Source organism: Pistacia vera, unplaced genomic scaffold, assembly GCF_008641045.1.
Source record: "Pistacia vera cultivar Batoury unplaced genomic scaffold, PisVer_v2 Contig661, whole genome shotgun sequence".
NCBI classification, from domain to species: Eukaryota; Viridiplantae; Streptophyta; class Magnoliopsida; order Sapindales; family Anacardiaceae; genus Pistacia; species Pistacia vera.
This window is the reverse complement of record NW_022196514.1, coordinates 365,446-380,846: the sequence shown is the minus strand read 5'-3', so window position 1 is coordinate 380,846 and position 15,401 is coordinate 365,446. Positions and strand designations below refer to the sequence as shown.

Sequence of the window (15,401 nt, the reverse complement as noted above, 5' to 3'; positions counted from 1 at the left end):
TTGTCTACAAGCATTCTGCAGACATATGACATCCTATCAGGGGCGTGATCACCAGAGCATCCTCTGTGGATGGTGCAAGCGAGCTGCCTCTTTCTCACAGAAGGTGATCGGTTCCTCTTTTCGGGCTTTTGGAGGTCGCTGCGAAGTATCATTACCCTAATCGGTCGGGTGAGCTCGCGAGCATATCTTTCCTGCGCTCCTCGCGTGTTTCCCAGGTGCGACCTCCGAAGATTATGTTAACACTGTCGTACCGCGTGGATCACGACGCTTTTTCTTTCGCTCCCCTTGGTTTCTTTTGGGGAGTCATCAATGTACTCCTTGAAGTGCCCCTTCTGATGAGCTCTTCGATAGCCTGCTTTACAGCTCGGCATTCATCGGTGAGAGCCTATTTTCCCGATGATAAACGGCAGTACTTTTTGTTGTTTCTCAGCCGTAGCGGGGTTTTCATTGGTTCGGGCTCACCGAGCAGGCTGGCTTCCTCGATTTGTCAAGGATCGCAGATATGGACACATTCAACGGAGTGTACTGGGTCCCGTCGCGGTCGCAACGGGGGACAGGAGCATAGGACTTTTCTGCTCTAGCGGGGTTTCTTCCCTTTTCGCTGACCGTCAATATCTCCTTGCGATCAGCTCGCCTATTGTCTCCCCGACCTAACATACTGCTAAAGTGCCGTGATCGCGAGGCGGAGTGCCGCCAGCGAATTCTCTATTCGAGGTACTTTTCTGCCAGGTTATAGAATCTGGTGAGGGAGATATTGTCCTCACCTGCAGTTCCTCCACAGTTCAGTTTGCGGGCGAACTCCAGCTATTACGAGTTCGGATAGACTCTTCTGGTGGCTGAGCCACTTTGTTGAGCTCCTGTGGAAGCGATCAATGTAAGACTGCAGGGATTCGTCTCTCTCTGCCTTATATTGCTGAGGTAGCTCAAGCATTGAAAATTTCCGGTTGGCTTGGAAATGCCGCAGGAACGTCGTGCTCATCTGAGGCCACGAACCGATAGATCCCACTGGGAGCGACCTGAACCACGCTTCCGTGGAGTTCAGCGTCACGGCCAAACCGGCACTTCGCAAGGTCCGAAACCTGGTGGAGCTCCATCAGGTCGTTGAACTCAATAAATGATCCTGCGGATCATAGTTTCCATCAACGGTCGCATATCGGCATTCTGAACCCTGTTGAGTGGGCAGCTACACTTCAGGAAAATGGGGATGCAGAGGCGACTTGCGCCTGTTCATTTCGCTGCTCCCGTAACCTGTCCAGAGCTCGCTGCAGCTCCTCAATTTGTGGTAACGGAGCCATACCTGGGTTGTTTTCACCCATGCGAGCCCGGCCTTCCCGTTGCGGTTTAGGAGAGTTCGGAGGTCGGATGCCTCCTCCCTCGGCCGGTATTCCAGCCGCGCTCGACACACGCTGACTAAGGCGTGGAAGGCGATGTATTGTGCGGGGCATTTTCACGACCCCCGGTGGTACGAACCCCCGCGAGGTGTGGGGGCACCCGCATGGGAACGATCGGTCGTTCTGCTGGTGGTGATAGGAATCATCGCGTCCAGCATTTTCGCTTGTTTGCCTGCGACGTGGCATGGGCAGCTCGATCTACTTTTCACCGAGTCTCAGCTTTGCCACACCCTGCTCGGGCGCCCCTTTGTATTCGCTGGCCCTGGGAGCCCGTCTTACTTTTTGCCACTTGCTTACCCTTGCGTTTACGCGCTGCAGTGCTCGCGGCACGGGCTATCACCCTTTGCCGCGCTTTGCGCCGACCTGCAGGCGTTTTTGGCGGTGTACCGCTCCGGCTGTCGCGGACGACATGCCTTGGTCCAGACGGTCCACCTCTGGTTGGACCGTCTGGAGTATTGTCGAACCTCTCCAGTAGCTTCGGATGGCAGGGTCCAGTTGCGGAGCTGCCGGGTATTCCCAACAGCATTTTGCGATACTGGAGGTATGCTGAGGGGGTGTCCCTCTGGGTCGCGGGACTCCTTCAACATGTTGGTTCCCCTGCTCAGGTTCAATTGGCGGGCCATTGTAGCTAGAAGCCAGTAGGTCAAGATTCTCCTGATGAAGGTAGACGCTAAATCAGGGCCCTCCTTCTAGCGCCAAAACTATTGATGCTCGTTTTCGGCACCACCTTGTCACGTGGGTTTTGCTCTTTGATGAATTAATCACGTGATAATGGAAATCTGAAATGAAATAAATGCAGAGCAAACTTTTTAAAGTGGTTCGGTGCTAAGGTAGCAAGTCCTACGTCCACTGAGTTGTATTGATATTAGTGTGGGTCAGGTCGCAGAGCGCACTGACGTACCAAGTTATGAAAAGTAAGTGTTTTCTTTTACAAGAGAGAGAGAGAGTCTTTTTTTGTAACAAGTCCGAATCCCCTTAATGGAGGGGTCTTCTTTGTTTTATATCAAATTGGAGCGTAGATCTCATTAAATCCATGGGTTGTGTGGGTTGTCAGGGTGTAATCCGCTTTACGTCCCTTTTCCTTTTTCAAGTGATTTCGCACAACTTGCTGCAGAGAAATGGACGCGTGTGAGCTCCATATTACTTACAGATCTGACGTGTGCGTGTTGCCCTGACGGGAGCAGGTCACCCGTAACGTGACTCTTCCCACGTCAGCCCTTTGTTTTCCCGGGTATAACAAATATATACATTTAACATGTAAAGGTATTTAATACATCCCACATCAAAATAAATGGATTTATAATACAATCTTAATACGTTTATTCCCAATGGATTTTATTTTTCTCGGATGAGCTCTACCGAACCTCCAGGGTGATATGAAAACGTAGCATCAAATTAAACAAAATTAATGACCTTTGTTTCATGTTAATTGTACATTATATTTGCCTTAAACCTACTATATAATTTAGTAGGGGTGAGCGGTTCCGGGTACCCTGCACTTTTCCGGGGAACCGGAACCGGAACCGCACAGTACAGGTTCCCAAAAAAGAACCGGAATCGGAACCGCACAGTACAGGTTCTCATTCAGAACCGGAACCTAAGTCAGGTTCCGGTTCCTTTCTAGGGTATCCTGTAAAAATCATTACCCCCTATTAGTTTAAAAAATAACAAAACACCTTATATTTAACAATACACCCCACCAAAATTTCGTTATTCATTCATTTGTGTCCAATGTAACTCATAACCGTAATCTCTCAAGCCGCTTGAATTCACAATTCATCACAATTCACATAAAATTCGTAAATCAAAACCAAACACAAACAATTATCATCACAATTCACATAAAATACTTCACCAAAATCATTTAACAAACAACAATTCTAATACTAATTACTAACATTGCCATTTGCCAGGGTCTTTTGATAAGTTAATAATTATTAATGTTTAAATTTTATTAATTGTTATATTTTTTATGGTATTATAATATACCAAATATAATTAGTAAATTTAATATTAGAACAAGTAATGTTATAATTAAATAGTATCTACTACATGTAAATTGTAATGTTTTAATTAATTAAGTGATCAACTACAATGTAAATTGTAATGTTATATTAATTAAGTAATATATTATTATTAATAAATTATATTATAATTAATTAATTGTTAATCTTAATTAATTATATAATATTGTTTATATAGAATATTATATATTAAATAATCATACCATAAATTTATAATATAATGTTATAATTAAATAAATTTAATAATTCGATTAAATATTGTGCAAAGAGTAATTACTAATGTTATATATTAATGTCATAATCAATAAGTAATAATTTATTATGTAATGTTATATTAATTATATGATCATACTATAATATATGTAATGTTATAATGAATTAAGTAATCATACTACAAATCTATAATTTATATTATAATTATTAAATTCAAATCATTTAATTAATTACTAATGTTTTAATGGAATATTTAATGATAGTATCATATTCAAATATATAAAGTAATGTAATTAATTAAATTTTTAATCGTTAATTAAGTATGTAACAGTATAGTAAATACTAATGTTTATAATGTATGTTATAAATTCATAACTAATTAGTAATTATACATCATTTAACTATATAATGCTATAATTAAGTAAGTGATTATAATATATGTAAATAATATAATATTAATTTAATTGAGTAATTATTTAACTATAATGTATGCTTAATTAATGTTTATAAGGTATTTTATAATTATTAAATTTCTTATCATTTAATTAAGTATTGTGCTAATGTTTATGTAGTAAATATATTACTAATGTTTAAAATATAATATCATAATCATAATCAATTAAGTAATTATTTAATTATGTTAATGTTATATATATATGATCACTATAACAGTATAATGTATGTTATAATGAATTAAGTAATCATTCAAATCTATAATTTAATATTATAATTAATTAAATTTCAAATCATTTAATTAATAACTATGTTTATATAGAATGTACTACAAACTATATTTAATATTATAATTAATTATTTCAATCATTTAATTAATATACTAATGTTTATAATGGAATGTTATAATTGATTGTATAATCATATTACAAATATATAAAGTATGTTATAATTATTAAATTTTAATCGTTTATTAAGTATGTAATAGTATAGTAGATTTAATGTTTAATTTAATGTTTATAATTCATAACTATTAAGTAATTATGTAATCATTTAACATATAATGCATATTAGTAAGTGATCATAATATAATGTTAAATAATTTAATTAATTGAGTATTTTTACTTAATGTAATATTTAATTATGTTTATAGGTAATGTTAAATTAATTAAATTATTATCATTTAATTAAGTATGTGTGTAATGTTTATGTAGTAAATTGTATCTAATGTTAAAATATAATATCATAACTCATATCAATTAGTATTTTAATTATGTAATGTAATTATTTAAATAATGATCTACTATAAATAGTAATATGTAATGTTATAATGAATTAGAATCATACTACAAATCTAATTTAATATTAAATTAATTATTTCACAATCATTTAATTAATATACTAATGTTTATAATGGAATGTTATAATTGTTATATCAATTACAAATATATAAAATAATGTTAATTAATTAAATTTTTAATCGTTTAATTAGTAATATATAGTATAGTAAATTACTAATGTTTTAATGTAATGTTATAAATTCATAACTAATTAGTATTATGTAATCATTTAACTATATAATGCTATATTAAGTAAGTAATCATAATATAAGTAAATTAATAATATATAATTTAATTGAGTAATTATTTAATAATGTAATGTTTAATTAATGTTTATAATGAAATGTTTATAAGAAATGTTATATTAATTAAATTTCTTATCATTCAATTAAGTTTGTGCTAATGTTTATATAGTAAATTGTAATTACTAATGTTTAAAATATAATACATAACTCATAATTAATTAAGTATTATTTATTATGTAATGTTATATTAATTATATGATCAACTATAATAGTATAATGTAATGTTATAATGAATTAATATCAACTATAAAATCTATAATTTAATTTATAATTAATTAAATTTCAAATCATTTGTTAATATACTAGTTTTATAGAATGATAATGATTAAGTAATTATTTAAATATATAAGGTATGTTATAATTAATTAAATTTTAATCGTTTAATAAGTAATTATAATATAGTAAATTAGTAAATTACTAATGTTATAATGAATGTTTATAAGGTAATGTTATATTAATTAATTTCTTATCATTTAATTAGTATTGTGCTAATATTTTGTAGCAATTAGTAATTTAATGTTTAAAACATATAATCAAACTCATAATCAATTAAGTAATTATTTAATTATGTAATGTTATAATTATTATATAATCGTACTAAATGTAATGTTATAGTGAATTACTTTAAATAATCTACTAAATTTTAATGTAATATTATAATTAATTAAATTTTTAATCATTTAATTAAGTTTGTACTAATGTTTATAATAAAGTCAATTAATTAAGTAGTAATAAATTAATGTAATGCAATAATTATTATACTATAAATCAATTAAGTAATGTTATAAAATTATATTAATTAAGTAATCATTTAACTATAATGTAATGTTATAATTGATTAAGTATGATATTTAACTAGTAATTAAATTTATTAATGTTTATCAATTTATCATAATAATAATTATTATTACTAATTTATTATAGATATACTTAGAACTTGATAATTCAAGTAAATAACTAATAATATATTACTCAATCAAATATTACTTTATTATTCAAAATAATTCTTTTAATCATTAAAAATGTAAAACACTTTTAAGGATCATAATTCCAATTTTCACTTAATTGATGAAAACTTTAATATAATGTATTATAATATTAAAGCTTTTAAATGGTGTAATTTATATGTAATAAGTAAATTGTAGATCGTAATATTTTATAGGCTATTCTAAAAAATTAACTTTCTATTTTAAATTTTTTATATGTAAAATAATAGAAACTCCCCATTATTTCATTTCACAAATATTTCATTATAGTCCAGGTTCCAAAAAGGTTCTAAACAGGTTCCAATATAGGTTCTTTCCAAACAGGTTCCAAACAGGTTCAAAACAGGTTCCAAACCAGGTTCCAAAACAGGTTCCAAAACAGGGTTCCCAACAGGTTCCAAACAGTGTTCCAAAACAGATTTCCCAACGGTTACAAACATGGTCCCCCCTACAGGTTCCAAACAGGGTACCCTTTTTACAGGTTCCGGTTCCGGTTCCGGTTCCTCCGGGGGTAAGAACCGGAACCGGAACCGCACAGTAGCGGTTCCAAAAAATTGGAACCGAAACCTACCCGCACAGTGCAGGTTCTGGGTAGGTTCCGGTTCCGATTCCGGTTCTTACCCCCGGTTCCGGTTCTACCCGCTACCCGTGCTCACCCCTATAATTTAGGGCCTTTTTAGTTGCTTTTGTGTCCACATCACTAAGTTACTAGATCATCATTCCTATTTAACATTATATTTTGTATACTATTTCAAAAATAATAAATATCATATCTTTATTCCAAATACAAATGCGCGTTTGTTTCCTTATTTTCAAAATTATATCTTAAATTAAAAAACTTTTTAAATCCTCTAAGTTTGTTAATTGATAGAAACACCCCTAACAATTTTTTTTTTTTATAAATTAACAAAAACACCCCCACCAACCCATAGTTATCAGATTTTGGCAACCACCGTCGGTAGTGGCCGAAATCTGACCCAACGACGCACTAACAGTCGGAACTGACCGGTAATGCGTCAATCTTGCATTTTCTGGCCAAATCCATCGAAAAAGGCCAGATCGATAAACAACTGGCCAGATCCAGCCGATCGTGCACCATAATGCCAGATTCTGGCGAGATTTCGATGGTGGTGGCTGAAATCTGGCCACTGTAGGTAGGTGGGGTGTTTTTATAATTTTACAAAATTTTTGTATATTGGGGTGTTTAGTTAAATTAGCAAACCTAGGGTTTTTCTTGTAAAATTTTAAATTCTATCTCGTAATAATCACCAAACTCTACTTGTCAATAATATTTCAAAAATACTATTCAAAATAATAAAAGAAACACACCCATATGAAGACTATTTTCACCTAAAATTAACTATTTAAATTCAGAATAACATTTTCTATATTGTAAAAAGAGAGAGAGAGAGAGAGAGAGAGAGAGAGAGAGAGGTGTTCTATTTTTTAATGAAAAACTTGTAAAAACATATATATTCAGTGCCACTCAAAATTAAGTTATCTTTTAACCGTACCCAATACCATCTCCGAAAACATTTTTCTCCCTATTGGATTTTGTCCAACCCTTACATAGAAATCAAATCCACTGCCTAATAACTGAACAAAAGTCAAAAACTTAAGTTCCAATTGGTGGCTGTCATGATTTGTTATCTAGGCACATGCGTAAACTTAATTTTTACACAATAAATTAATAATGTTATGATATATCTTAATTTTTGTTTCTAATTTCAAATTTTATCTCGTGACTAATAAATTTAAAGAGTTTTATAATACAGCGCAAACATTGACGCATGACTTCAAATAAAATATTCAACATAATGTGTAACACAAGTTAATAAATTAATCAAGCCACTGGGGCTGATTTTATATATATATATATATATATATTGATTGTATGTATGTAGCTTTTGGGTTCAGTCACTGAAGTTTTTACCCGACTAATAGTTCTAGATCTTAGAGGATTAGTTAAGATGTGCGTAAACTAACTTGGATATCTTCGGTCATTTAAAAAAAAAAAAAAAAAAAACTTATTGGATACAAAATAAGTAAACAACAAAAATAAATAAAATCTTGAAGGCCAACTAGAAGAAACCTATATAAGTTCCTAATCGATTTCTAGATTGGATTTTGGATGCCTGATCTCCTGTGTGGGAGTCAACTCAAGTCATTTCATTCCAACCATTTGTAGAGCAAGAGTTTATAAGCTAATCTCCTATTTCATTTAATTTTATCATTAAAATGCACTTGATATGTCATTGTATTTAAACCATTGGTTATCTCCATGGTTAATTTCATATATCTCTTGTAAAATAGATTAATTTAAAGTGCATCTATCTCTTTAAAAACTATCCAAAACCCCTACATAATTGTTAAAAATTCTTGAGAAAAATCATTTTTAATAATTATAAAAGAATTTTGTTGATTTCTGAAAAAAAAAAAAAAATCGCCGCTTATTCATATCTAACAAATATCACATAAATATATGAAGTTAATCCTTTTGTCTCAAAATTAGCTTAATGCATATGGATAAGACTGAATTGAGACTAAAGATGGCATCCAAAGCATCATATGAGAACAAACCCTACATTCAAACTATTGTTACCCAACACTGGAAGGTATATAAATATAAAATTCCCATGTTTCCATTTTCAATTTTTATGAGTAAAATTAGCGATGAATTGTACATTTGTACTTATAGTTTTCCTTTTTGCAGATGGAATTTTTGGGATCCGATGACTACTGGAACGGTAAGAAGCTACCTACCTAAATAAAAAGTTGAATATAACAATCTGTATAATCTTATTAATTCTATTCTAAAATTAAGAACCCTGTCTTCATGCTTCTTGTTCAATTACTGACTAATATCCGTATCCCTTTATCAATTTAATTTGGCAGATTTTCAAGGAAAAGCCACAACACATGCTTTTATGCTTTATGATAAAAGTGATCCTATTGTTGTGTCCTTTAGAGGTACTGAAGCTTTTGACGCAGACGCATGAAGTTCTGACTTTGATCTCTCTTGGTGTGAGATCGATGGCATGGGCAAGATTCATGGCGCTTTCATGGTTTACTAAAGGTCAAAGGTTGGCCCAAACATATCGATAAGCAAAGCAATAACCGCCCGGCGCCCTTAGCATGCGACGCAATCAGGAAAAAATTAAGAGAACATTTAAGCAAAAACGTTAGAGCAAAATTTATAGTGACAGGCCACAGTTTAGGCGGTGCATTGGCTATTCTCTTTGCAGCGATTTTGGCACTTCATGACGAGACAGAGTTATTGGAGAGATTGGAGGGTGTGTACACATTTGGGCAACCCATGGTAGAAGATGAAAATTTTGTGGAGTTCATGAAAAAGAAGTTAAAAGAGAGTGCCATTAATTACGTTAGGTTTGTTTACAGTAATGATATTGTGCCTAGATTGCCTTTTGATGACTCTGAGCTTATGTTCAAGCACTTTGGGCAGCGCTTCTACTACAATAGCCTCTATAAAGGAAAAGTGAGTATCTTTATATATATTCTTCAACATCACCAACACATTAATCTAAAATTAAGGTTTTAGCTGATTGATAAGGAATTAATCTTAGATTAAGTTATCAATGCGAGACTCAAACATGCATTAATGGTGGTTTTAACTAATGCGGGTGGTTGCAGAAGCACCAAACAAAAACTACTTCTCACCATTGGAGGCAATACCCATGATGATGAATGTAGTTTGGGAACTGATAAGAAGCTTTGCTTTATGGCGCATAAAGAGGGCGGACTATAGAGAAGGGGGATTGATGAGAGTGGTGAGGGTTATTGGATTGATAATCCCCGGTTTATCAGCTCATTGTCCCCAAGATTATATCAACGCTAGTTGCCTCGGATCCACTGATGTTTTGTTCCACCCCAACAGATTGTAATCGACCTACTAATTAATGGAGTCAATAAAGTATAAACATCCATGCAATGCGCTTGCGCTTGCGCTTGTGCATATAATTGCGCTTACCAAACTCATAATTATAATATTCAACTCATGTCTCTCCTGTCTGGCTGTCTCCTATTAATTGCGCTTTTTTCTTAAGTCTACCTTGAAAGCTTTATTTTTCTCTGGTGACATGGAGTACCGGTGAGTGAGACGAATAAATATAAATTTATTTATTCAGGCATTCTCTTATCCAAACCCTGCTATGGATTTTTATCCAAACCCAGCTATGGATTTATACAGGGGAGCCACGATCCCAAGTAGATGTGATGGAAAAATTAATATGTTTAATATTCAAATGCTGATATTGGCTATTTTAAATTATTGATGGACTTTTTTTTTTAGAAAAGGTAAATTTTATAAAAGAAGAGAAACTATATAGAGAACTAAGGACATACCCCCAGAAGAGGTTTAAAGAAGACCAGAACAGATGTGTCTATCTTGTTTAACAAAAGGATGGGAACAACCCCCTAAAAGGGAGCACGCAGGCTCCAAACAAAGGAGAGAGATGGATTCAGGCGCCCTAATGTGAATGAAATAGAGACAACAACAGGAACAAAATAATAATAGTAAAACAAAACAAACAGTAAACAAAGAAAAATAATACGCGCGATTTACCCTGGTTCATCCAATGTGGGCTACGTCCAGCTGAGTCAATATTATTGAAATATGTCTCACCTCTCTCGTTTACAATGAATGAATTGCTCTCACACTCATAACAAGAGAAAAGTATGTTTATATACTAGGTTTAAGAGATTAAACCTAGTTTTACATGGATTCCTATTCCTAAGCCCAACCCAAGCGGGACCCTTGAGTGCGTCTCCGTTACCCATTACTGCTGAAGTAGTCGACAACTCCAACATAATGGAGCTCTTAGGCTCAAACCAAACAAAAAAGAGAAATGGGCACAGACGCCCGACCAGAGCGTACAAACTTAGAACAAACAAGACCAATTAGTCAGGCAGGCTCTAGATGACTCTAAGTTGAGTATGGATGACATACTTAGAGGCTAGGTCAGAGGCTCGATCTTGAACTATGAAAAAGATTTCATCAATTATCACACGTAAAGTCTTGTTAATAGACATCGATCTCATATATTATATCTATAGATATTTTACATTTTTGGTGTTCACATATTATCATATTCGTAATTCATGTTATAAGTTTTGAATAAATTACTACTAAAAGTCATGGTTATGAATATCATATAATGTCTAATTCCTAGTTTGAAGATAAAATAATTAATTCTAATAAAATTATAACCTCTACTACACATAATTTAGTAACAACGATCCGATTGGAACAATTGCGCGTGGTACAGGTTGTAGGCAATCAAGAAAAACGTGTTTCAAAAGCATAAAACTTTTTTGTCTTTCAGCTGCTCCAAGGAAAGAATTACTCGCTTAAAGAACAACTCTTTTCCCTTAGCAGACTCTAAGGATCTATTCTGAGTGTTGACCCAAAAAGGGTTCATTGGAATCTAGAATGCTAAGCTCCCAAGCAACGGCCACGGTACATCTGCCAAGCTTTTTTTCAAGGCACATGACTTATTACACGAAATTCATTAATTATACGATTGTATTGTATAATAATAAGCTATTTTTATTTATAATAATTATAATCTATTTAATATATAAAAATGAGAAGAAGTTTTAGGAGCCACTTTTGTCTTTAAATTAGATAAACATATATATATTTGATCTATATGTATGCATTCCACACTGTCAAAGTTGATTTATATACGTATCTACTATCTAACATTATATTCTTTCTTTTTAGTTCCGATAATGTTGTCTCACAGTTTTTCCGGTAATTATTTGGTCTTGCGACCAGAAGAAGTGGGTCTCTGTCATCTCTTTGGCATCTTACTCAACGGTGACATGGCACAGAAAGCATTTATAGAGTACCCAATTGGGAAGGAGGAAAATCTCCAACGCAGATGGCTTATATTTATCTCTCTCTTTGGGCAAAAAGTTCTGCAACACTTGGCAAAACCCATGATGGCGTTTGGATCAGCTTTCGAAATGTGGATGAACCTATTGTCATGTAACGGCAACTTCTTTGGGCTCTTGCTTCATGTTTTTCAAAGTCAGTATTAGTCTTCTTCTTGAATTTAGTGATACACACACACACATATATTAATAATAATTAATGAATTATTTCGATCTTTGTAGATAAGGTGATAGTGCCTGAAAGAACATCAGAAATGTTTCTGTCATTTGTTGGACATATAGACAAACGAATGCAGCTGGACAATAACATCCAGCATGGAGATATAAGATATTTTGTGATGCTATGTGCAATGGCTTCTAAATTATCATTCGAGAACAAAGCCGTAGTTGAAACCACAGTCCAAAATTGCTGGAAGGTAAAACTACCTAATTGCATCTTTGGATCTTCCAAGGCTATATCAAATATTTGATCATGTAACGGGAAAAGATAACTTCTAAACAAAACATTACTCCTGTTATCAATATATCTTATTATAATTGCATTCTCGCGATAAAATGTTCACACTGTTTGGTGCAGATGGAATTATTGGGATACCACGATTTTTGGAATGGTAAGAAACAATCAAATTCTCATTCTATGATCAAATAAAATCAGGCATTAAATTGTTACGGTTAATGCTTTGCTATATAAATAAGTACCATAATTAATCTGCTCTTCTTTATTAAAATACCTGCAGTTGAAAACTACTGTAATTCATATATATATAAATTTTTTTTTTTTTTTTTTTTTTGTGGGTACTAACAAACACATTAACATAATAGTGAATACGATGCTGGCGCAGATTTCCAAAGAAAAAGTACAACACAAGGATTCATGTTTCATGATAAAACTGCAGATCCTGACGTTGTTGTTGTCGCCTTTAGAGGTACCGAAGTCTTTGATGCAGATGCATGGTGCACTGACATTGATATCTCCTGGTACGAGCTCCCGGGCATGGGAAAAATACATGGTGGTTTTATGAAAGCATTAGGGTTATTGATTGGTCAAGGTTGGCCGAAAGAAATGAACCAACAGGATATAGTTGAGTATCCAGTTGCGTATTACACCATCAGAGAAAAATTGAGGACACTTCTGAATGAAAATAGTAGAACAAAATTTATATTAACAGGTCACAGCATGGGTGGGGCACTTGCAATTCTCTTTCCTGCAGTTCTGGCATTGCATGAAGAGACATTTTTGTTAAAGAGATTGGAAGGAGTGTACACTTTTGGGCAACCTAGGGTTGGGGATGAGGAGTTTAAGACGTTTATGAAAAAACAGATGAATAAGTATGACTTTAAATATTTACGGTATGTTTACTGTAATGATATGATCCCTAGGTTGCCCTCAGATGACTCTACATTTTTGTTCAAGCATTTTGGGACATGCCTCTACTACAATAGCTGTTACAAAGGGAAGGTGAATCATCTCTCCTCTTTTTTCTTCTTATGTTTTTACAAAAACGTGTATTCAGATATCTATTAATTTGATAATCACGAGTTATATAATGATTTATTAAGTTATGTGCAGATAGTTGAAGAAGAACCAAACAAAAATTATATCTCATTGTTGGCGACGATACCCACAATCCTAAATGCGTTTTGGGAGCTGTTAAGAAGCTTTATTCTTCCATACAAAAAGGGACCAGACTATTGTGAAAGTTGGTGGCTGATACTGGTGAGATTTGTTGGACTGGCACTCCCGGGTTTAGCCGCTCACGGTCCCCAGGATTATGTTAATATATCTCGACTGGGTTCTCCTTTTATTTATGTCAAGCTTAAAGAGTGACATTTGAAAAGTTTCGCCCGAGATGGTACCGAGTAAAGAGGTAGATTCACGATTCGTTTGGGACTCTTAAATATATTATTTAATAGGTCCTGAATTTAAATTCCTACGATTACTAATAGAGGGTAACCACTTAATGTTTTCCTGATTGTTAACTTCATAACCCTGAAAAAATAGTCAAGGTGTGTACAAACTGACTTACACACTTGAGGATACCAAAAAAAAGGGAGATGGTATTGACTTTTAATAATAATAAAGGGTGTATTTGGTTTATTATTTTGGATAAGATTTTTGGAATAATGTTAGATAATTAAGTAGGGTTATGATTACGAGAATAGGATTTGAAAAATATGTGTTTGGTAGAGTATTTTTACGTTGAATATTTGATTGATATATTTTTTTATAAATGATTTATTAATATAATATTTTCGTGGATTTTGTTAAAATAAGGTATTATTATATATATAACTTATCAATTTACATTTTAATAATATTAAACATTTTATTGGTAATTTTGTCACCAGTAAATATTAAAAAATAAAAACCCATATTAATTTCAAGTATTAATCCAACTGTTTAAAAATATCACATTAATACATATATGACAAAAATACTAATTATCAACCCTTACAGTCATTCTCACACGTATGCTCCATTAACAACTACGACATGGTCCACTATGCTGCCCATAGTGCATTCGTTATGTTATCTCGTACAGTCATCATATTGTCTATAATTCCTTGTTGCGGTTGACTCAGTCCTTCTCCATTTCGGCCATCTTCTGCCCCGTTTTGGCGATCACAATATACTTGCTCATTACCCATATTTCTAGTATATTATTCGAAGATAGGATCCTCCATATTGTACATTCTGATATAATTATGAAGTACACAACATGTCATAACAATTTTCCCTTGTTTGTCTAACGGGTAATTGTTCATTCCATTCAGAATACAGAACTGTCTTTTCAAAACACTAAAGGTTCTCTTGACAACATTGCGCAGTGAAGCATGTCTGTAGTTAAACAACTCTTGTGGCCCCCTTCGGTTACGGTGGTGATCAGAAATACGGTAAGCCACTCGCTATGAGGGGCGAGGAACCCCTCTCTATTTGGATAACCCGCATCAACCAAATAGTATTTCCCTATAATAAAATCATACATGTTATTTGAATTATAGGGCCTCAACAATGGAGCAAATACGCTATAATACGTCAAGAAAATACTTATACCTGGTGGAGGATGTGGGAATCTAGAATTAGGATCAATAATAATTGAATTTAAAACTCTTGAATTATGCGCAGATCCTTCCCATCCAGTAACGACATAAGTGTACAACATCCTAAAGTCGCATGCAGCCATTACATTTTGTGACAACGTTCCTTTGCGATTTCGGTACCTATCAGCAAATTCATGTGGAACCGAAGCGTATATATGTGTGTCATCAATAG

General features: G+C 33.5%; 2 protein-coding genes across 2 annotated transcripts; both read left to right on the top strand.

Annotated features, from left to right (window-relative positions):
• The first annotated feature begins 8,760 nt into the window (after window positions 1-8,760).
• LOC116112455 (lipase-like) lies at window positions 8,761-10,113 on the top strand. The gene is given in 5 exon segments (XM_031398593.1): window positions 8,761-8,826; window positions 8,925-8,958; window positions 9,107-9,271; window positions 9,274-9,706; window positions 9,852-10,113. Coding segments are annotated over 5 exon segments (960 nt in total).
• Window positions 10,114-11,962: 1,849 nt separating this feature from the next.
• Window positions 11,963-13,991, top strand: LOC116112454. Its single transcript, XM_031398592.1, is given in 5 exon segments — window positions 11,963-12,263; window positions 12,350-12,543; window positions 12,705-12,738; window positions 12,970-13,586; window positions 13,698-13,991. Coding segments are annotated over 5 exon segments (1,440 nt in total).
• The last annotated feature ends 1,410 nt before the right edge of the window (window positions 13,992-15,401 follow it).